This window comes from Falco peregrinus, chromosome 3 (genome assembly GCF_023634155.1).
Source record: "Falco peregrinus isolate bFalPer1 chromosome 3, bFalPer1.pri, whole genome shotgun sequence".
In the NCBI taxonomy this organism is placed as follows: Eukaryota; Metazoa; Chordata; class Aves; order Falconiformes; family Falconidae; genus Falco; species Falco peregrinus.
The window spans coordinates 63,850,781-63,874,959 of record NC_073723.1 but is presented as its reverse complement, the minus strand read 5'-3'; the positions used below and the strand labels follow the sequence as shown (position 1 = coordinate 63,874,959).

The following is a 24,179-nucleotide window of genomic DNA, read 5'->3' as shown; positions in this document are numbered from 1 at the left end:
TTATCAACATTATCCTCACACCAAATCCAAAACACAGCATTGTACCAACTACTAAGAAAATTAACTCTATTCCAGCCAAAACCAGGGCAGTGGGTTGCCCAGGGTGGCTGTGAAAATCTCCATCCTTGGGGATTTCAAAAGCCTTCTGGACGCGGTCCTGGGCCACCAGCTCTATGTGAACCTGCCTGAGCACGGGGTTGGATCAGATGATCTCCAGAGGTCACTTCCAACCACAATCATTATGCGATTCTTTGAAATGTTGAGATTTGCTTAAAAGAGGAAAGACACTCCACTGTATTTCCCCTCCTTTTATTATTCTGATTTCTTCCAAAAATAGCATAACAATGTACTTTCAAATGAAATTTGACACAAGAAAACTAACAAAACTAGTTTTGATGCACACAAATTTAAATGAAACATTTCAGCACTTCTAAACTGTTGGCATTTTTCAGCTACTTTCACAAGTACTAATTCTAGCAGACAAGAAAGTTTTGTTTTCTTAAATACAGCAGCAGAACTGACTGTCATTTTACTGCTTTGGCAAAGGCTACAGGTGTTCTATACAATAAAATAAAACTAAAAATCAGGAGTCATGGAGGAAAGAGTATGACCTAATTATAGGGGGAAGGCAATTCAACTACTAACTCAATACTTTGAATTCTTAACTCTGTAACAGAAGTGTTCTTTCCAGATCTATTGTAATTTTTCATAATGCTCATGTACCATCAACATTTCATCATATCATCTCTACGTAAACTATACCAGCCACCAGCAGCCGCCAGTTACTGTTAGCCCAAGAAGGGAGAGAAAAAACATGAAGTATTCACACCCTCTCAGTAGTGGGTGGCTACCATCATGTGGAAAGCAGAGCAAACACCATGTCAGAAATCCCTAAGCGAGCTCCAAGGGACTGATGGGCAGTTAAGATGGTAGGTAGGCACTGTTTTGCCTATTAGTGTCATTAGATTACACTCCCAAACAAAACATTTGTCTCTAATTTGGGGACTGTTATCCACATGTACCAGGGTATATACACACAGACACAGCCCTCCCACAGTTCGCGAGTGAACTTCTGGTATCCCTAGATGTTATACAGGCTCCCCTTTTGGTTCATGATCCAGTACATGGCCACGTTCCTAATGCCTTAAGGACTGTAGTGAGGTCCCCATTACCACCAACAGTTCATCCTTCTGCTGAGCCTATTTGGAATTTTATGAAACAAGTAAGAAACATAGCCTAAGATCTGTCTAGTAAGTTTCAGGAGACATTTAAACTACCAAAAAGTCAGGAGAGTCTTTAATAAAGTAGAAAACACTCAGCAATCTAAGTTCCTGTTCCAGCTATTATTGATTACTACAGTCTTATTTGGAAAAACAATGTAGAGATTTAAAACTTTAGAAATTCAGTTTTTTCAGAGCAGTTTTGTACAGAACAAACTCGTTTAATCTTGAAAGCACCATAAAGTGACACTACATATTAGCAAGCATGAAAAACAAGAACATCATGGGACTTCACCATGTAAACTACACCTGGAATACCATTAAGGTAGATTTACACTGCAGGCTTGAGCACAGCACAAAGGTACTCAAACTGAGTCAGGTATTATTTGCCACTTAGCTCTGCATGCAATGTAGACATACCCTATATGTCTGAATATATCTCATTATGAATTAGTTAACCGAGTACAATATTTAGGCCCTCATACTGCACCATCAAAGTCAACAGTCATATTTCCATCAATTTCAGAAAGTGCAGGGTCAGGCTTGTAATCACAAACATACTTCTACTAACAAAGCATTTGTTTCTAACAAAGTTGTGTCAAGTTCCAACCATGAGTTTTGAGAGCATGCAGATTGCTTACAAATGCTTAAAAAGACTGGTTCAGAATCTTTCTTATATATACACACACAAGTCCATCTGTCACAGACAGGCAATGTAACTCAGAATCATGAGCTTGCTCTAGTTTTTGGTAGTGTCCCGCACACTTCTGATAATTAAAAAATAAAAAATAAAAAAATAGTTGCCACAATGGATTTCTGACCATTCCAACTTGCACATGGATATGATCTCTTCTTGCTGCATCCAGAAGTGAAGAATTTAATCCGTGAAGTTTCACAGTTGCTTCTCAAATGCAAACACCAAGTAAATACCTAAAAGATAAAATTAGAGCATTCAAAGTTTCAGCTTCCTCTGACTCAATTAAGTTTTCAAAAGGTAAACAGGTTGATATTCTGCCCAAACAACCTGTGAGCCGATTACTGAAATCATAAGAAATGCTACGGTTTCCCAATGAGTGAATCTAGTATTCAATTCCAGCATGGTTTTAGACGTGTTTCCACAATGGAGCTAACAATGCACAAAAGCAAAGTATCTTAAATATTGCTGATATGGTTGCTGATATGCAACACTAACTTCAGTTAACAGTATTACTGAAAGGTGAATGGAATTCACAAATTACTCTGCCATCCATTCTACACATAATGAACATCTACTGGTGCATAAAAAGTCATATACAACAAAGTTTACAGATTCCTTCACACATGCAGTAATGGACAATCAAGGGCAAAATTATCAACTTCATTTTTAATTAAAAAGTTAATAAACTCATGGTACAAAGTTATTAATTTTGCTCTTAAAATTATCACAGACAAAGAAGAAATTATGGCATTTTCTCAACTCCAAAACAGTACGATTCTAAAAATGGATATGCATACAGTCCACACCATCACCCTTGGGAAACTCTTATTTGGCACGTAATCAATGCCACCTGTGCCAGATGTTCTTATACTTCATACCAGACAGGTAAGTTAAACCACTTTCTTGAGACCATGAGTCTAATTAAACATTTATGATTTTCCACTTGAACTCAACTTTTATCTTAACGGGTGATGTGCCATAGCTACATTGCAAATCTTTCAAGACAAGCCTATCATACATTCCTCAGCAATAAAATGAAGTTCCATGTAACAAGCAAGCTGTACTTCTACCCTAACTGCTCCGTACTCCGTATCTCTCTGAACTACTAGAAACAGACTACTTTGCACAGTCATCACTGAACTTTTAAAGGTATAAAAACCCCCTCAGTTAGATCAACAGTTTACATAATACTTCTACATTGCTGGAATTAATGTCTGCTTTATGATTCATACCCTTAAAAATTAGGTAATAATTTAAGAAAGCAAACAGCTTAACTAAAGATGTTTTTATTCATTAATTGAACAGCATTTTTCATTTGTTTTTAGACCACTAATGCAACCAGTACACTGGTCTGCAAAACTGAAAATGGGTGGTTGGCTGCAGTTACACAGAATTAAGTAACTATCTCTCCAGGAATTTTTACGCCTAGAATTCTCAGTGCCTTGTATCTGAATTTTATTAAACTCAACGTCGGAAAAGAAAGATGGTAAAAGTTTTCCATGGCACATGCTCACAACATTTCAGAACATATTTAACAACAGTGTATCCTTTTCAGTGTGCAAGGCACTGAATTTATTCTCCTCTCTTTGTAAAACATTCAAACACCTCTTCACCATCAATGCTTTAATTGCTTCTTCCTGAAATATATCACTATAGGCAAAGAGTAAAGCTTCATCCCTGTCTTCCCAAAACAGATTTGTATTATTTCTGATTAATGTATGTCCCAAGTGGAGTTTGTTTTCCAATTGACTGATAACAGTATGATATCCAAGTGTACCAAACAGAAGTATAGTATTTAATCCTCTAACACTAGCTAAGTAATCCTTTAACATTGGGCATCCTCTCTTCATACATCTTAAGTAAGGCTTTCCCAAACTATTTTAGCCCAAAAGTTTGCCTGCCAGAAGCTACATAAAGCAAAATTTCAAGCCATTTTATGCATTTCCCTCCCAATTTCTTGAGATGTGTGCACTACAAAACCTATACATAGGCATCTGAATGACACAAATAATAAAATCTTGTTATATTTAAAATGTGGATTTTCTTCCATAACGAACAGGCTATTTTACACACTTTCCATAGCAGTGATTCAGTCAATACTGAGTTTTCAAAACAGTACTTACTTGTTGCTTCCCATTCAGATTTACTCAAGGTTCCCTAGAAGGGGACAAAAAAAACCCAAAAACACGGTTTCAACAAGAAGTGAGGAAACAATAAAACACCAGTTTAACTCAGGATAATTAATCTTTCACAGACCAACATCTAACCACCCACACGAGCTGGCTATTCAGGGTCAAGAGCAGCATTCCTGTAGACCACAAATAATTATAACTCCAATAACTATGATGGTAGCAAATGGAACACACCTAAACTACACAAGTGTAAGAGAACAGGCCAACAGTCTGTTGGGCTGGACTCCTCTGCAATGCAGAGCACACTGGGCCCATTACCACACATCAGTGTGACTTGACCTGGCTCAAGCCGCTGCCCAGCCCAAGATGCCCAAGACTTGTGGAAGTCAAGACCAGGCCCTATACCGCAGTGCTGTCACCATCCCCAGGAAGAATACTACTACCTGCCTCCACGTGACACCACCCTGCAGCCCACAAAAATTCTACTTGCCAACCCAGCTCACACTGTGAAAAAAAAGGTGCCTCACGGCCTAGGAAATCTACCCCTAGTTCAGCCTTTGGATGACAGCTGGGCCAGTGCACAAGTATAAAGCTGCGACCATTTACCCTACCAATTAAGAAGCGTGAGGCAACAACAAGCTGGTTTTCTGCTCTGCCCACTCCATCCCCTTTCCATGGGGGCATGATTTAGCCCTTATGTTACCCACTGACCAATCCTGACCAAAGGATTAATCTTATAAAATGCTAGTGAAAAAAAGGCTTTTTCAAGCAGATTTTCTTCTCTGACAGGTTACAAAGCACCTAGCAAAAGATGCCTCTGGTCTGACTTGACTATTCTCACGTTCTTAAGCTTTTCTTAAAAGTAGCGGGTTTATTTTTAAAATTTTTAGATTTCAAATACAGAGAACAAATTTATTTTCCCTCTTGATGTAGGATTTTTATATACACAGTAAAAGGAATACACCTTCAAGAATTCAGAACACGAACAGTATATAAACTAATGATTAAAAAAAGAAAAATCCAAGTGGAAAAACTTCAAGCTGACCAGCCTCATGCTACATCTATGACAATGAAATAGGATGCCATCTATCAATAACTGCAAATGATTTTACTAAAACCACAATATTTACTCAAACTAGTCTCCAGTTTTGGTTCTCTCCTGTCAAGGAGCCTCAACATACAAAAAAAGACCAAAGTTCAGACTGGAAGAGCCAACATCCCTTATCAGGAACCATTCCACATGAATGGTTAGGTTAAACTAAGCCTTTGCAAGGTTTCCATCCAGCCTGACTCTCCAAATGCACAGACCAAAGCAAACACAGCTGTATGCTACCCTGAATAGCTAGCCTGGGTACAGAAGAGGCAAGACCCAAATGGCAGCAGTTCCTGGGGAAAAATGACAGTAGACATTGCCTGTCCTGCTGCTTGCCTCCCAGGAACAGCAGCTGTGCAGGCTCCTGTCCATCATGCACCCAACTCTGAAACTAATACAAAGGAATGAAAAGCTGCAGACAACTCTGCACATAGTCATGTACTGCTAGGACAACGGAAGAAAAAAAATCCTTCATAAAAACATAAGAAAGACTGCAAGCTCAGAAAGGTAGCATGTGCATTAGAAGACAAGCAGAAAAAACATGTTTAATTGGACCACTGATCTAAAATCTAGTATGATCTACATTAACGATGGTTCAATATTATTCTATTTCTGAAGTCATAAATCAAACTGCCGAAACGGGAGAAATGAATAATGCAATAGGATAGCAGACTAAGTTTTGTACAAAGTAAAATTACTATCATCGCAAATAGTTTCTTTTCATTCAGAATATGAACAGAATATCATACTTAATAAAGTCTCGGGTGGAAAATACATTGATTTAATTTTATGCACATAGGACTAGTCTAATTCTAGGACCTCTTAAAATAAAGATGGTACAGTATATTTTAAAAAATAGCATTTACAGAACTTTAATAAAGTCAGCTAAGAAGGGAGCTGGATCTTCCTCACCCAAAAAGTCAACAGAAAAAGTGCGTTTAAGATTTCAAACACATACAGTATCATGAAGAAAGTTTTGAACTCTCCTGTCAGAGGATTAGAAGAAGAAAACTGAAGCTTCAAATTGGTAGTCTGAAAATCCAGAACTCTAAGAAAATTCTCCAAATTAAAAAGAGTTATGTTAGAACAGCTGCCAAGGAAGATGGCAAAATATCCCTTGCCTTTGGCATAGTTAAAAATTTCTCAATAGCTACCACATTAAGTGAATTTGATTCCTTGAGGATGGGGTATTGATTAGGAATTCCTCAGCCCTGCAGCTCTATGATTTTTCACATGCAGAGATACATTCATACCAATTTCATTGCAGCTGAAATGAAGAATGCACCACATGTCTAAAAGACCGGGACCCTCAATTTTAGACACCATTTGCTCTAGTAAAGTAAGAAGGAACTTACCAATGGTAACTTTGCCTTGCCATCTTTGATGAACTCTTTGGCGTGCTCATAATCATCAGGTTTATCAGAAACAAGCCTAGAATCACCAAATGTAGAATATGGCTGGAAAACACAGAAAAAACAAGAAAATAAATATTAATTGCATAGTAAGATACATTAATCACATCAGTCAAGTATTTTTCACAGGACAGCCCAGAACAGAGGTCAGTAATAATTAAGAGTACCTTAAATTTAGATCTCTCCTTTACAGCATCTACAGGATCAGGTCTGACATTCCCTACTTCCCAGAAAATCTGACACCTAGGATTTACAAATTAACTTTTACGTCTCCAAAACAGGGGAAACAGAATAACTACAAAAATTACCCTCTGTGTACAGCTGATTACGGGTATTACCTAGATATACCCTCTTTTACAACAGCAACTGAACAAACCAGCATCTCTTAAGCTGAATACTAAGAAGCGAGCAACTGTAAGATTTCAAGCAGAATGCTTAAAATGCTTCAGTAAACACACAGAAGCTGCAAGAGAAGTATACAACCGATTCTCCAAAACTAATATATACTTATTAAGGATCCCACTTACTTCATAACGGTCTGTACTTAACAATTCAGTCCCCATAAGTGGCCACCAATTTAAGACAACTGTCCCTTTTCTAAGGACAAAGCTGATATGTCAAAGGCTGTGTCACCATGCTACTGGCAATATGAGCCCATAAAAAACACTGTCACCTTCAGAGTCAACAAGGACTATCAAGTGCACTTGCACCCATGTGACTCTGTTTAGTAAGTCACCAGATACTTGACTTTATAGTTATATGCTGAAAAGTTCTACTGTTTGAGGGAGCAGGGAAGCACAGAGAATTGTAAGTAAAGCCAAAGCCTCAGAGAGAGCACTGAAAAGCTGCTCTGAAGCTGCTAAATTCATCTAGGATAAAAGTCTGAGTATGAGAAAGCAAAAGCATTGGGCAAAACCACAAGCTCAGCTACAGTTAAGTACCATTTTCTTCTACAAACATAGCCTGTCCTTCCATTCCTACAAAGATTACTTTCTGTCTTTTCAATCAATATACCTTGCACAAAGATAGAGCTTTCAGTGTCTCTCTGCTGAAGAAGAAATGGATTATGGTTACCATTGTGTGACACTAGGCAGGATTCTTGTGTTTCTGCTTACTACTTAACAAAAACTTGCCTCAAAGTTTAAGTTTTATCTACCAAATTGAATCACTTTATTAGGTGCTGGTGCCTAGGTGCTGGCAGTGGGGGGGAGCTGCAGAGGCAGCCTCTAAGGAGGGGCTGGGGCTGTCCCATGTGGGACACAGCCAGTTCCACCACCCCAACAGAGCCACCACAGTGCACTGCTGAGCCCCTCAGCCACAATGCAGTGCCTCTGGGAAAGCATAGTTAAGAAAGCTCAACAAAACCTGCACAACAGCTGTGAGAGGGGAGTGAGGAAAAATGTGAAACAACCCTGCAGACACCAAGACCAGAGAAGAAGGAGGGGGAGGAAGCTCCAAACCCCAGAAAGGAGACTCCCGGGCAGCACCTGGAGAAGACCATGGCAATGCAAGTTGTCCTGCTGCAGCCCATGGAGGACCACAGTGGAGCTGACACCCACACTGCAGCCCACAGAGGGCCCCGTGCTGCAGCAGGTGGACATGCCCTAAAGGAAGCTGCAGCCCATGGAGAGCCCACGCAGGACTAAGCTCCTGGCACAGAGCTGTGGCCCATGGAGAGGAGCCCAGCCAGGAGCAGGTTTCCTGGCAGGTCCTGCAACCCCGTGAGGAACCAACCCATGCTGGAGCAGTCTGCATCCGAAGGACTGCACCACATGGAGAGAACGCATACTGGAGTCGTTTGCAAAGGACTGTATCTCATTGAAGGGACCCATGCTGGAGCAGGAGGGGGAAAGTGTGAGGAGGAAGGAGAGGCAAAGTGTTATGGACTGACCAAACCTCCATTCCCCCCCCCTGAGTTGTAGGGCAGGGAGAAGAGGTATAAAGGTCAAACGTAAGGGAGTAAAGTTGAGCTCAGAAACAAGCAGTGGGTAGGGCAAAAGTGTTTCTAGGTTGTCTTTGTTTCTCACCTTCCTACCCTTTTTTTTTTCCAGTAATAAATTTATCTTCTCCAAGTTTAGCCTGTTTTGTTCGTAACAGTAATTGCTAAGCAATACTCCCTATCTTTATCCTGACACACATATTTTTTCCTTATTTTCTCCCTCCATCCTGTTTGGAAAAGGGAACAAGCGAGCAGGTTGGTGGGGGTCTGCCAGCCAGTCAGGGTTAACCCACCACAGCTGCACTTTCAGCCAAAGGAGTTTAGTTCTTCTATTGGCAGGCCTTAATTAATCGCACAATGGTCACAACAGGAATTTCAATTATTGCACAAATAACTAACAAGATGTAAAATGCTACTTAAATGAAATAAGTTAACTCCATATTTACCTCCAAGGCCTGCATTCTCCTTAACAGCATTTTATGCTCCTCGTTCTTGATTTTTTCTTCATAGAATTCCCGAAATGTCATTTTGTAGACTAATTTCATACCGTGCTTCTTTGCCATTCTGTCAAAATAATAAGCTTAATTAGGGAAGCCACAAAATTATTGTAGTTTTCTTTCCAAAGGAAAAATTTTAAGCCACAGTGACACCTTCTGGTATTCACTAGGATTACACTCTTTCTAGAATTCATTTCTTTTAGTAAAGACATTTCAGATGAAAAAAACCTGCACTACCACCACACACTGTACTTTTTTTAATTAGGACAACAACAATCTACACAAGTAGTTTACAGAAATTTTCATAGGAAAAATGTCTCTTTTTCCCAACACACAGAAGTAAGTTCCATTTGAACTTCCAGACAGACTACACCATTTTCCCCGCAGCATCACCATCCTGTCACATCAGGTATTATGGATATACTTACAGAACCTCTTTCTACCAGATCTAGTGCATTACATGTCAATTATATGTATACACCCTGGTCCTACAACACTGAAGTTACAGGTGTCAGTGACAGATGCTGGTATTTTTCATAAAGACCTAAAAATGAAGTGTGAGAAAATATACAGGTTTGAAGGGGAAGCTTAATATGGTTTAACAACCATACTGAGCTTGAAGAGCAGGAAAAACCCCAACATGGAAACATTTGTCTGCATCTCCAAAGACAGGCTGAGAAAGGCAGATCTGAATTCACACAGAGGTAACAGCAAAATATATGCTCACAGAAGATTTAGAGGGGAAAAAAAAGTAAGTTGTAGGAAAAATCCTACAAGCATCCAAAGAAAGTTGGAGAAGACAAGGGGCACCATGATGAAGAGGGTACACAAGTCTGCTTGCTGAATGACTACAGAAAGGTAGAATGAAACCTCCAAAAAAGTTAAGATCAAAGAAGAAAAAGTCAACAGCACTAGAGGTTTGCTGACAGATTGAATATATCAGATGCAGACATTCTTGTGAGACCTAGTTTAAGTCTTCCCAGCTTCTGACCAGAGCACCTTCAACTGAGTGCAATGGACAGATTACAGTTGTGGATGGAAATGCATGAAACTTCTGCATTTGGAGCAACAACAAAAAAAGACTGAAACATATGAAAAAGAAAACCAAAATATAATTTTCTGCAAGAATTATGCTATAATGCACAAACTAAACAAATGCTTATTATATTTCACACCTTTCATTGTATAATGAACTCAAATTTAACTTACTCTTCCAGTAATGGAAAGTAAACCAAGAACTCAGGGACATCAACCACTTCTTCTAAGTGGAAATCATACTTGCAGCCAAACAGGGGATATTCTCCCTTCTTTTCAAATTTTACATTGTATACCTCATTCCCAAATGAATTTGTTTCTGAAGCTTCAAGTCGCTTCCTACAAAATGAGATATAAACAAACAGTAAACGACCAGTTTTAAATTTAAAAGGCAGAGAAAACTATGCATAAGAGGCCTGAAAGCATTTCTCCCAGTACCACAGCATTCAGTAATCTCTGTAGTTTCCCACCTCCCTTACCTAATAAGGCAACAAAACAATGAAAGGAAGAGAAGCAGCATACTAGGTTTTAACACTTTATCATTCCCATACAACATGCCAAAGACTAAATGGAGCTAGAAAAATCAACCGTTAGCCCAGACACAGCGTACATGGACAAGCCAGGCTTCCTGGAACAAACACAGCAAAATCCTGACAGTTACTCCCCAGGCTGTGGCTATTTTGCCACTACTGAAGTCACTACAGAGGGTTTATGTATGAAGATCTATACCCAATACCAGAAAGGCCATGGGTACAACAGACGAGGATCTGTACAGGTTTACCTGTTTGACATTCAAGAGTGAGATTTTCCTGACTAGAATCCAAACTTGTTGCAAAAAATTTGCTTTTTTTTTTTGCACAAATGTATCAGAGCACTGTAAGAATGACTACCACATAACTATGCTTCACAGACTTTTGAAAGACTAATAGAATACAAAGGTACTTACACAAGTTCAAAGCTATTTGGAGTTGTGCCAATGAAATACCCTCCAGGGGAGAGGTTCCCACAAGCATTTTTAAGCATCATATCAGCCTGCTCATATGTCTCAAATGAGTAATGGTAAACAAATTGACAGCTGCAAATGTCAAAGCGCATATCTGAATCATTGTATTTGGAAGACAAGAGATCCTGAAATAGATTAAAAAGAAAAAAATTTGTAACAAAAGCTACAGAAACAAGAATGATTCACTTAAACCCTGCAATAAGTATGCTACACGTGTAATTCTTTGAAGTCTTTCCTTTCAGCTCCCATTCCTTCAGAAGTTCAACAAGAAGACGAAAAGTAAGAGTGGAAAAAAAAGTCCTCTGCTACACAAAAAACTTTACACGATATCTGGGAACAGAAGAATACACAGACACATTTCATGTCATCAGTTAACACCACTACACCTGAAAGGTCAGAACCCAAAGTTAGTTACCTGATAGTTTCCAGAGATATTTTACTGCTGAATGTTTATAACTGGCCACTATTTAGCTGGAAACAGCTAAATATATTATTGCATTATTGCAATAATTATTGCATTAGAACAAATTTTCAGTTTACTAAGTCTCTGTAATGAGAAATGACCCATTAAACATATAATTGAGAGGAGGATGGGTTGTTTTAAATATGGCAATTTGCACTGCCCACCAAGTTTTATTTGTCTGTATTCTCACACATGTACGTACATGAGTACCAGCATACTCCTTCCCCATCCCAGACCAAGTAAGCAGTAACTCGGAAGAAGTTGGCACCCTTGATATTTGTCAGGTTAAAGCTTGCCAGTTTGACCCTGTACTGAGCAGTTCTCTAACTCATCTTCATCAGGCTTCTTTTATACAATGCTAGTACTTACCATAAGTAACGCTGGAGCACACAAATTTTCCCCAAGGCCCGTGACATGCATTCCATACTTAAAAATATTTCATGCTTAACAGCTCTACCCAAGTTTCTCTTCTCTCCCAGACTTCCCATCCACCCACTCACTCCCAGACTCTACTAGTTCATGCCACATACTGTCAACGTTCTGTATGCAGATAGACAAAAATGGACACTTCATACACCCATGGCCAGTTTATCTGTTCAATTACTCCCCCTCCACTTTTTGACAAAGATACAGGAAACTGAGAAACAGAGGTGCGTGGAATTAGACAAGCTGTGAGAATGAGATTTTGCACTATATACAACATAGATGATAGAGATACAAAGTCAGGAAGATGAACTTCTGTGTGCACGGACAGACAGAGCAGAGCATGCAACAGGAAATATATATGCATGTAAGTCTGAGTTGTAATAGCAACATGAAAATATCCCTTTCTTTCCTAGCCAAGGCTCTTTACTCTCTCTCCCACTGTAATTTTGAGCCAAAAGAGATGACCTGGAACCTGCATGAGGCTGTATTCCTCAGAAGAGGCAACCAATAATTCTAGCAAACAATTCTCCCTGCAAGACTGGGAAGAACAGGTTCAGCCTTTCAACAGATATGCTGGAACTACATTGGCTCCGTCCCGCAACCTGCATCAGCAGAGCACTCTCAGTCTGCATTTCTAGGAAGCAAAAGCAGTGCTGGTTACAAAATTGTCTCCAAATCTTCGGCAATGTATTCACCATTGCCTCCAGACAGTCTAAGATATCTACTCTATCATGTAAGTTTTGAAGGTATGTACAACAGTAATTAAAATGGCAGTAGAACAAAAATACTGGTATAAGCAAAATGTACAAATCAAATCAGAAAACATCCCCTATTCATTCCAGTATAAAAATACATTCATCAAGATAGTTTCCAACATCCCATGCTGGCTCCCAGAAATCCAGATGTAAGTAGTCACTTCCTTCCCTTTGTCAAGCAAAAGAAACTGAAAGCACCAGATTTATTACCTGGAAAAGACAGGCTTCAAGAACGTTACACTGCAAAACAATAACGAAATACATTTACGTCTTACACATCTTTTCAGTAACTGATACGGCTGATTCTCCTGATAGTACAACAATCTGATCTTAAAAATATACACACCCAAACTATTACAGCACCACCATCACCTCCAGTACTTGCTTAACAAAAGGACGTTAAATCTCAAAAATATGAGAAAGCATAGGAACTGTACCTTAGTACTATCTGCTTGTATAAATTCTGCATCAAAAATATGCTCATTATAACGACATCGGGCCTTCATGTCTTCGTATCGCTGCTTGCACTGTTGCACAGAAATGTCTGCAATATCTAATATGGAGAGAGTATTTTAAAAAAAGTGTCTAAAATGCTCCCCAGGCAAGAAAAATTGAATGGTTACTGGAAAACAGCAGATCCATTATGATAGGGATAAAAGTTGATCTTCAATTACACATTGAGGAGACCAAACACTTACTGCCAATTTGCAGAAAAGGAATTTAACTTGCAGAAAGAGTTTGGGCTTATAACTCCACCACTTTCAGTCTTTACTTCAATACAAAAATTGCAACATGAAGGTTTTAGAAAGCTCCCATGCTCAAAAGTACAAAGCAAGCCTCCAAAATTACAAGTGATGGATACTAGGTGACAGATACTAAGTGCTGTCAGCATTAAGTGTCTAGTATGCATTAGTAAAATTCAGTTCCCAGAGTTTCTCCAACAGTACTGAAAGCTCTTAATCTTCTTAAAAATATACAAGATGCTGAAACGCAATTATTTCTGCTATATGCTGTTATACTGCATCATGCTAAAGTTTCTTCTTCTTAAGACTGTTCCTCTCAGACATTTTCACTAAGTTTGCACAAATTTTAAAACTAACAATATGCAATAAATTTACGTAAAAACTTCGTGACTAAATCAACTGCATTTGAAGACTGCCAACTGAAAAAGGCAAGAAAGAACTGTAAAATGTACAACACCCAGAATAATTCCCACTAAAAGAATTTTATGAAATTTTAGTATATAACTAAATTTGAAGTTAAGTAATATTTTGTCTGATTTTCCTTGGGACACTTTTGGGGAAAAGGGAAGATGGCATCTCCCTCCCAACACCTAAGCAAACTGTTTAAACAAAAGATTTCTTTAATCAGTTTCAGCTCCTTCCCCCGAGTCTGAAAATCTTTAGTTGACTGTAATACCAAAGAACATTTTTTGTCACAACACCGTGGGGTTTATTTGTTTTTTTAAATGGAACTTTTCTCTGTGTGCTTTTAGAACAGTTAAAAAAATACAACAAGAGATTAGATGTGGGAGAAAACGCACATAATACAAAACGTCGGTCTTTTTCCCAGTGCTACATTTTGCCTAAGACAATCTGTGACAATTGTGTATTTTTTCAGTGATACTAGTTTTTATTTACGAGTTGAACTGAAAGCTGATCACATGGAAAATCAGTGGTTCTTATATTTATGCTGGCAATCAAGTTTTTTGTCCTTTAACCTGAAGACATCAAAGACTTTTTGGCAGGTGTATCACTGCATTCTTGGGCTTACTGAAAAAATAGTAAGACTGGACACATGCTTGGCTTTCCCACAAAAAACTGATGTACTTTCCCTGGAAAGTTGTTGTGTCTTCTTACCCGTACAGACAAGTTTTTTAATTCTGCCTTTTTTCCATTTCAGTAGATCTCCACCTTTGCCACATCCTAGATCCAAAACAGTTATATCATTCTTTTTCCGTCGTACTCTGTCTATAAATTCACCTAGAAAAATAAAGAGAATGCATGTACAGGTCTCTGTAGTTCACTTAGATTGTACAGAGAAGCCTAAAGGACCACCAGATTTTGAGAATTTTAATACACCTCAGGAATGACCTTACCTATAAGTCTTCTTAACATCACAGACTTAAATCTCTTTTTTCTAGAAACCACTAATGACAAAAGGAACCGTAAACTTTTAAAACTATGGAGAAGATAATTAGTATTTTCTGCGCTTAATGTGCTTTGCATGCAATATGTCTGGAGCTCTGAACTGTTTCACTGGCAGACAAAGGCAAAACTGCACATCACTAAACAACCACAGTTCCCTTTCATTACCCTTATAATGAAGGCAGACGTTATAAGTATGGGAAAGCCTTTTGCAGAAGAGTAAAAGCCAATTAAATACATCAGCCACAACACTTCTTTGTAGTCACATTACAAAAATGCATAGTTTTCCAATCACTCTCCTAGGCCTTGCAGTAACATTGCTACTTATTTGCTGTGGTTTTACCCTACATATAAATATACATAATTTCTGCTCTGACTGATGTTAGCATATTGTGAAAAACATATCAGCATGTATCAGCATGTTAGCAACTTTTCTTCACAGTAAGACAAAGGAAAGAAGTTTTGATACAACTGCTGTAAACCACACTACTGAGATTCATCATGACTGAAAGGCTTCAGGAATGGCTTTATATAAACCTAAACACTGCTTCTAACTGCACTGATAAAACACAATAAAAAGCAGCATGCTAAGATAAATGTGTCAATATGTCCTGGCACAGATCCCTCTTCATGAATCTGTGCTGCTGTGCCAGTAATTCTTTTCTTTGTTTGCAGATATCTGATGGTTCTGTTCCCGCACTTTGGAATTGATTTGTGGACAGCAGACTTTGCCTTTTATAAAAAGCTGTTGATTCTTAAAACACTACATCCTCTAGTTTTTCATCTTTTAAACTGTTAACTATGGGTAATACAGAAAATATTTACGTGTTTCAAGTTCCCTGCAGAACTGCTTAATCAAGACCTGAGGACAAACTGCTTTGGGAAAATGGCTAAGAAATTATTTGAGGTAGATTTAAATAACAAGAACAGCTCAATCTAACAAGAACAGATTGCTTCTTCGTGATTTAAAGGTGTATCTTTCTCTTTAAAAATCTCAGGAAGAAGAAGAGTTTCCAGTATGAACTTTTTCTAGTTTTCAGGTCAGTTGATCTTTAAAACTTAAAATTAGTTAAAAGTCTGAAGTGACCAATTAAGGAAGCTTACCAATGAGGACGCTCTTTGTCCAGTTATTAAAGTTTCGGAGGTAGAATATGCGAGATTGGCTACGTTTTTCCAATCCAACTTCTTGAAGTTCATTATAATGTGCAGCTACAGCTTGCCCATGGCCCACCTCATGCTGTAGAAACAAGGGAAGGAATAGACTCAAGCGGTGAATTATTTTTGTTACTTTTTCATTTAATCAAGATGTGTTCACTTTAAGGACTTAAGAAAGTAAACAAGTAATACTATGAAGAGCACCATTATTATGTATATATAAACATTTCCCGTATCTGTCCTGGTACTGATATCAGTACTTCAATTATCACAGAGATAACTCCCTTAAAAAGTCAATCCCCTTTTCAGTTGTTCCAAGTAATTTCTGACAGATGATGCCCAGCATCTTTCCTTCACAGAATACTTAATTTCAGTTCTCTAATACTGGACCACTCTCAAAGAATCAGTTCCATTCCCCTTAAGCCTAGGATTGAAGAGAGGGATGTTCCTCCCCAAGGAACTTTAAGCTTCTTTAAAAATCCTGTTTCAGAAATTCAGTGCTTAGATCTAACAGAAGTGTATGAACTGCCAGTTTAACCAAAATGCCAACTAGCTGATGTTGCACAAAGCCCTAAGTGGATGATCCCACTGCCAGAGACCATGGTAAAGGAATAAGTGTAATGACCTGACAACATATCCCATTTAATGCTAAAGAGTTAGCAACAGAAATGTCCCTGTTTTAGCTGTAACTGTAAATACTTCAAGAGATTTCTGTCCCATGTGACCCAGAGAAGCAGTCTACATCCAGATATTACACTCCTAACACTTCTTTACTTTGAAAATAATCTTCAATTATATACATGAAATTGAAATAAATTATACATAAAATCAAAGTAACAGAAAATGGAGAAACAACACAAAGTCGGTGAGGTACAGAAGTGTTTGAAATAACAGTATGAACTAGAAAGAAGGATTCTCTGTTAAAACCCACTAACATGCCACAAAACCCCAGCCAGTATGAATTCACAAGGTAATTAAAAGCATTCCCCACAGCTGACTACAAAAGTCAAAATCCCGATATCTTACTATTCAAATAGCAGTTCTTCAAGGGAAAAGGTCTGACTGACCTCAGTACACTACATGAATTCTTCAGTGTTTCATATAATTTTGGTAACTTTCAGAACGAATACAAGACATACTTGCTTGGAATCTCTATGACCCCATTCATCTGTTTATTACCATGCTCGACAGACTGATACTAAAAAATATTTTGACCATTTCTAGGCTTTTTTAGGGTAAGCACAGATGGCTCCTTGAATGGCCACTGAAGGTGACATAAGCTAGAACAGCTGACTTTGACAAGTGTGGGGGACACATTCATGCCATCCATTAACGTGTCACAACTGCCGCAAGCACAGTTGTGAACAGCCATCAGCAATAACATCTAAATGGTGGCAGCTGCATTCAATGCAATCACCTTAAGCTAGACAAAACCAATGTAATTCTTGTCCACTTAAACCTTATCAAAGAACTACCTTATTGAAAAGATGAAAGGGTTAATACTGTTTCTATCACAACAAAGTGCATCCTTTATTTTACCTAATTGCTTGGCATAAATCAACATGCTGGAAATACTCTGAACAGAGAAACAAAGCAATAGGTCAAAGACATTTTCAAACTATACTTAAATATCCCAAAAGGTCAAAATTAGACTGGATTTTAGCATCAGATTCTGCAAGCTCATACACAGTGAGGGACAGCATCATATAAAACATTACCCTTTTCACCCTCCCAGTTAAAAGGACAAGTATTTTTTGCTACTCTTGCAGTCTTAAAAAAAAACAAACCAACACCTGTGAACCTTTCAGTCTTTACTTTGCTAACAAATCACACTGAAATTGTATCACAGAGGATGCAGTTTGTAGAGTTTTCTAAATTACATAATACTTTGTTGAGGAAATTGAAGGACAAACATCTTAAGGCAGAACCTCTTCCTAACCTAGTTAGGTTAGGAATAACAACATACACAACAGGATAACAACATACAAAACACATGAACTCAAGATATGGGACTTGGACTAATAGCAGTAAATCCTACACTACACTACCAGATTGCTACCAAATAGAGATGGAATGTTAAGTCTTAGCATTAGACTAAGAACATGCTGAGATCAGTTTTCTTGACATTCTAATTACTAGCCCTCTTTCTCTTCCATTTAGCCCAACATAACTTCTGCACCTGTCATTTTGCTAGGAAGCTAGCCACAAACTTTGACAATTGGCATTTCATGCTGGTTCACATGTTTACCATAAATACTTTCAATCTTTTCTTGAGCTAAGACTTTGAAACAAGGATTTGAACATAGCTCAAAATAAACGATACTCACTACTTACTTTCTTAGGAGGTTCATCTTCAGGATCTAAATTCTTCCTTTTTGCTCTGCCATCCTGATTATCACTAACAACTTCTTTTTCATTTTCAGTGGAGTGCACTGTACCTGAAGTTGAACTATCACCTTCCCAACCAACACCAGAATCTGCCTCTAAAGTGTGAGGTGTTTTCTCCACTTCTTCATCCAAACTCTTCTCTACTTCTTGTTCTTCTGTCTTGGTTAAATCAGCCATTTCTGACAGGTTAGTCTCCTTGTCCATTGATCAGAATCAAAATCTGCAGGGGGCGGGGGGGGGAACAAAAAACAACTATTTTCAATGTTCAATTTCACTTACTTGTGGTTACAGTCCTGACTTTCAATACTAATAGTGGCATTATAAAAATAACATGCCTTTGCCCTAAACATCATCTAGACTTCAAATTTGACTAGTTATTTAATAAACACAGCACAATAAAATATGCAAAATTTCCAAGTACTCTCATTATAATAAGATCAAATTAAGATAAGAAAGGCTCAGATGTGAAGAGTAAAGATTTATCTTTATTGATTCAACTGCAACGTGTTACTGGTTTTCAGCCTATAAACTCCCTTTCCCCCTCCCCATTAAAAGTAACCTACCAATTTACGCTTAGAAACACAAGCTGACAAGAGTTCCTTGAATTAGTAAATTCATTATTTAACCTGATATGTTTTCAAACGCAAGTTTTCAAATGGAAGTTCTCAAAAACAAGAAAATCAAGGTGGTTTTAAGAGCACATTTTCCTATCAGTTGTGGATTTTCAAGTTTGCCAAGAATATCCTCTATGCCTCAAGCTTCACTAACACGAGGCATCTTCAGCTCTACCTGATTTTTTTTTATCTCCACTTCACAAATACGTACGCAGCCTGAAGGACTGCAAATCACTGCTACAAAGCTCATTTAGTCTCCAGCACATCACAGCCTTCTTGTCACCATCAGGAAGCAGGGCAAAGGCTTTTTAATAAGGCACAGGACAGGAGAGCTTGGCAACTCCTTTCCTAAAGCAGTGGCCTATTCCAGGCTAACAGAAAACACCCACGTTCCACCATATCCAGGCTCGGGTCTCCTAATGAGGGCTAAAACGCGTTCATTAAGAAGGCCGCTACACGGAGATGCCGAACAGCTCTCCTCGGAACAGATGGCCTCGAAGCATGCCTTACGGACACGATTTTTCCACCACGGTACAGCACCCAAGGCACTTCCAAAGAGGCAGCGCACCCTCCCTCATCCCCACCCGGCTGTCCCCAGCAGTTTACCAGATGCTTTTACAGCCTAAATGTAGCAACGCTCAGAATTTCACCACAGCGACGGCAGCCAGGTGCCCGGGCAGCTCCTTCGGGAGAACAGCTGGGGAGCCCCCAGCGCCGGCGGGACGGCGACGGGACTGCGCGCGCGGCCCATGGAGTCGGACGCGCAGAGGCGACAGGCCGCAGCGGCGGCTGCCGCCAACAGCCCGGGCCCCGAAGGCTGTCAGCTGCGTCACAGGGGGCCGCGCAACGGGAGGGAGCGCGTCCCGCCGCCGGCGGGCATCGACCCCGCGGCGGGCACCGGCCCCGCGGTCAGGCCGCTGCCCGGGGCGGTTTCCCAAGCACCCGCCGCGGCCCGGCCCGCCTCAGCAGCGGGGCAGAGCGCGCGCCACCGCCCCCGCCCAGCAGCCCCGGCACGGCCCCAGCGATTGGCGCCGGCCGGTGGCGCGGCGCGGCGCCCCCCGCGCGCACCGCCCCCCCCCCTCGCCTCGGCCCCGCCCCCCCACCGGCCGCCCGCGAGGCCGAGGGCTCAGGGCCTGCCTCCCGCGCGCGGCGGGCCGCGCCCCGCCCACCTCCCGCCGGCCGCCGCCTCGCGCGTCCCGCACCGCCCGGCCGGCTCCGCGCCTCGCGGCCCCGTCGCCGGCCGGCCGGGCGGCGCGCGGCACTCACCCAGCCCAGCGCTCCGCCATCCTGTTTGCGGAAGTGACGCCCCCGGCGCGCGGCGGCGAGGGCGACGGCGTCACGTCCGGGGGAGGAGCGGGGCGAACGCGGGGCTGCGCGACGCGGGAGACGTGACGAGGCTCGGCGCCCGGGCCGGGCCCACCGCGGCAGGACTGCCGGCCCCACAGGGCCGTGCGAGGGGGCGCGGCGCGCGCCTGCGCCGTCGGGCCCCGCCGGGCCTCAAGGTGATGGTGGGGACGGGCGCTGCCGCACGTTGTCCTGCCGCGCGCGCGGGGCGGGTCAGGGGGAGGTGACGGGAGCGGCGCGCGCGGCAGCGGCCGTCGGTCAACCGCCGCCCGGCGCGTCTCCATGGCTCGGGGCCCGTGAGGAGGAGCGGTGGCGTGGCCACAAGGTACCCGCTCGGTGGGGCCGAGGGGGAGGGGCCGCCGCCCGGCAGCGGGCCGAGGCGGGTGCGGGCGGCTCGCGGAGCCCCCCGGGCGGCGGCGGCGGCGGGAGGGCGCGTGGCCGCTGCCGCGCGCTGGCTGGTGGGCGGTGGCGGGACCCGCGGGCGCCCCCGCCCCCGGCTGTTTTGCCATCGCGGTCCCGGGGGTTGGGTTGACCGACCGGCGGCCGCTGGTGGCCGGGGGCGCGGCGAGGCGGGCTGGCCGCCTGGAGCTCGGTGCCTTCCCCCCGCTGCTTGCTCTTTTGCAAACTGCGGGGCCGTTCGGTCTGGCGTGGAAAACGCCGGCCGCCGCTCTCTGACGGTTGCACCGTTATAGGGCCGTAGTTAGGTTTCGCTCCTGATGGTGTTTCTGGCCCGAGACAACCGATTCTGCGCGTTTCTTGACTTTCGATACTATTTAAGGAGGCCGAGCAAATATTTTCTTGTCTAATAAATGCTTTGAGCTGTGTCGTACGTGACAAATAAGAGCAAAGGGCTGGCTTCCCTCAGTAGGAGAATCTCAAAAATGCGACTTTTGCTCCTCTTACCTGTTCACTGGTAAAACTATGTTTTCTTGCTCGTCTTGAGCTCTCAGCACCGTTTTTTCTCTTTACGTTTTGTATGGACCATCTTTGGAGGAGTCTGAATCCTTAGGAGGCAGTGGCTGGCCGAATGAGGCACAACCCTCTTGGCAAAGTTGCGGAGAGTTATGGTTCTCATTAGTAATCTGCTTCTGGTAATTAACTATGGGAGTTATCCAGGGAGGCAGACTGAGAAGTCATGAGAATTTTTGTTAAAGTTCATAATTCAAATGTGGATTTACGTCAGGTATTACAAACTACATGTTCCGCCTTATTTACATCTGTTTCTGAAATGCCTTCTACAAGCTGGCCCAAAAGAGACAACATTAATGTGGACGGGAGTACATGAGGTGACCTAGAATTCTTTACCAAAACTAGTTCTTAAACTGAAAGTGTTCCTCACTTTACCAAAACCCCAAGATGTTATTGCTGTTACGAGCATAAACATAAAATTATTTGCCAGTTTTGCTACTTTAGGGGAGGGTTAGGGAACAGATTCCTTATCTGGAATGTGTTTTGCTGCCTGTGCCACTCGCTTATATGACTTGCAGCTGCTTCTGTGTGGGAAATGCATGCACAGAGGATAATGTGTCCCCACCATCCATCTCCTCCTATGGGGCTGACAGCAGATGTTTAACTCCTTTTATGTTCAAGGGCTGCTTGAGGTAAAAGGAGGATGACTGGCCTCTGCGGCAGCATTATTGTATTGCACTTGCTGCTTGAGAAGCACTTCCATTGGGGGGGGAACATCATTTGATTATTTGAGTAGGTGGATATCTGGTGGCTTGCACATGGCAAAAACTGAGTAGGCAAATTTCAGACTGCTAAAGAGCATGTAAGAAGTTAAGGATTTGTCTAGCATGACTGTCTACAGATCTACCTTACAGACTATATCAGCTGATAAGAAAAGGTTTGATCTGATTTTGGTTTTTAAAAGTATCTGTGTAATTCTCCTGCTGTAGATATCTCCAAACTGACCTAGCTCTCTGTGTATGCTTATAGGCATCACTGAGAAACTGAAGTCTGGTTTTGCAAGACTGAGTTCTTGATGCCCCCTTATCTCAGATAACAGCCCTCAGTTTGCATCTTGACACATTTCTGGATCTGGAGGGAGTTCTGACTGGTCTTGAAGATAAGGCCACAACAAATTCAATGACAAAAGCAGAAAGAGGGCTGATTTTTACAATGTGAAACTGCTAGTTGAATGCATAAGATTCCTTGTAATCAGTTGGTTTTGCAGATTGGGGAAAAGATCCAACAAAGTTCTTGGTGTTGATACGCTGTGAACCCAGATAGTTGAATCTGAACTTACTTTGAAAATCAGATGCTGAAGCAAATTCAGCATCAATCAGCAATATTTCAGTATTAAGAATGGCATAAAACCACTAGAACTGAGGCCTGGGCCCAAAACATGATTGAGGCATTCCTGGACAGTAAGGTGTCATCACAATAGATCATAAGGATTTTACCTTGCTGTTCTGATAGGTAACTACCTAGTTCCATCACTTTAGATCAGAGATCAACCTCAAGGTCAGGGATTCTTAGCGACTATAAAGTTTTTGTAGTAGATTCTTTGACTTAAGACAAACGGATTGTTTAGTATGGCAGTAACAACAACAAAAAAAGAATGCTGCTCAAGCTACAGAACTTCAAGTCATGAGTCATGATACCTCTTAACACCACAGATTATTCTTCATGTCCCTGTCATTACAATAAAATTACAGTAAGAGTAGAAAGTTGTTACTCAGTTAAAGAATCTGTATGATCTATTGTGATGATACCTTCCTAAATTTAAGTCTTGAAGGTACCAGTATAGGTATGTTAAGTCCAATGTAGTTTATTCATATTAAGAATATATCGCTTCAAACTGTCAGAAAAATTATAGTTTAACCAGGTTGGTAGGCCAGATTAGTGTGCCTAGTTATGTCAAGCCTCCCACCTTCTGTCTGTCCTAGTAAGTAAGCAGTTAAGGGCAGAAGTAATTTCCCCTTTAAGGCTCTGGGATTCTACAATAGGGCTTTACTCTTGTTGATGTCTAGAATTCTGCAGTGCAAGTGGTAGTGATCTGTGTTCTCATGAACTTTGTGTCCTCTAAACAGCTCTAATCCTTTCTACGCCTGTGCCTTCCATCAGTTAGTTCTGCCCGCATCATCTTCAAACTAGCTACCCATTGTATGAGTCAACAAAAAAAAAGAATATTTTTTTTCATTGGCTTGCCAGACATGGCACTACTCCTTCTAAACAGACATCTGAATGGTAAAACTAGGTTGTATTCTGTTTGTGCACATCAGAAAATGAAGGTGCCACTTAGCTGGGCTGTAAATTCTAATTGCTTGGATCTTGTCCAAAAACTGACCTTGACCATGTGTAGCATTTCTTGTATCTGTGAAACAAGAAGTTGTGCAGCTGTGATTGTGGCTTTGTAGCAGACATACAGAGCATTGTAGCAGATGATCCCTTGTAGCTCCTAGAACATCTGTAGTCTGTCCTGGCAGAGTGGGATGAGGGAAGGGGGTGGGGGGTTAGTACAGTCTGGTGCTCATGATCAAATTATAAATAAAACACAGCAGTGATGGTGGGTTTGATGTGGTTTTTTTTCAAATGGCTAGATTTTGTTGATTCTAAATAAAAATACATGGGTGGCTTTACAGCAGTTCTTAAAGTCTCTTCCAGAAGTAGCTGGTTAAGTAGAACATGAGGGTATTTATCTTTCAACCGTAATGGTAGTGCTTAGTCCCACACGTGTCAGTCAGCTATTTGCTCTTAATGTTTTGTGAATTTAAAAGTTGATTTCACTAATGTTAAAATTAGATGTCATTTTTTGCTTCCTGCTCTCTCAGGCCATAGGAGAGTACTTTCTGATGGAGGAAGGTTTCTGTGCCGAAATAAAAGCCTTGGGCATTGTTAATCACATCTCATAGAA

General features: G+C 41.2%; 2 protein-coding genes across 6 annotated transcripts in view; one reads left to right on the top strand and one right to left on the bottom strand.

Annotated features, from left to right (window-relative positions):
• Nucleotides 1-293: 293 nt before the first annotated feature.
• Nucleotides 294-20,343, bottom strand: RNMT (RNA guanine-7 methyltransferase). 2 transcript variants are annotated; one of them, XM_055798779.1, is made up of 11 exons: nt 20,243-20,343; nt 18,309-18,582; nt 15,924-16,056; nt 14,532-14,654; nt 13,110-13,225; nt 10,972-11,153; nt 10,200-10,364; nt 8,940-9,057; nt 6,498-6,599; nt 4,041-4,074; nt 294-2,150 (listed from the first exon to the last, which is right to left on the bottom strand). In XM_055798779.1, the coding sequence occupies exons 2-11, from the start codon at nt 18,564-18,566 to the stop codon at nt 2,113-2,115; spliced, it is 1,269 nt and encodes a 422-aa protein (XP_055654754.1). In that variant the 5' UTR covers nt 18,567-18,582; nt 20,243-20,343; the 3' UTR covers nt 294-2,112. The 2 variants fall into 2 exon arrangements, with proteins under 2 accessions (XP_055654754.1, XP_013157758.1); XM_013302304.3 differs by lacking the exon at nt 20,243-20,343 and adding an exon at nt 19,583-19,968.
• FAM210A (family with sequence similarity 210 member A) overlaps nt 20,340-24,179 on the top strand; it is a 19,059-nt gene continuing 15,219 nt past the window's right edge. For 2 of the 4 annotated variants that reach the window (XM_055798784.1, XM_055798783.1), the window contains exon 1: nt 20,340-20,478. The gene's annotated coding sequence lies outside the window, so the exon portion shown is untranslated. The other 2 variants (XM_055798782.1, XM_055798781.1) reach the window with 1 other exon arrangement.

Excerpts from the sequence above, each read along its gene's own strand:
- RNMT (XM_055798779.1), bottom strand. The coding sequence starts at position 18,566 with ATGGACAAGGAGACTAACCTGTCAGAAATGGCTGATTTAACCAAGACA. Across the intron at positions 13,226-14,531 it reads TAAAAAACTTGTCTGTACGG|ATATTGCAGACATTTCTGTG; the intron begins GTAAGAAGACAC and ends TCTCCATATTAG. Across the intron at positions 9,058-10,199 it reads TACTTTCCATTACTGGAAGA|AATGGCAAAGAAGCACGGTA; the intron begins GTAAGTTAAATT and ends TTATTTTGACAG.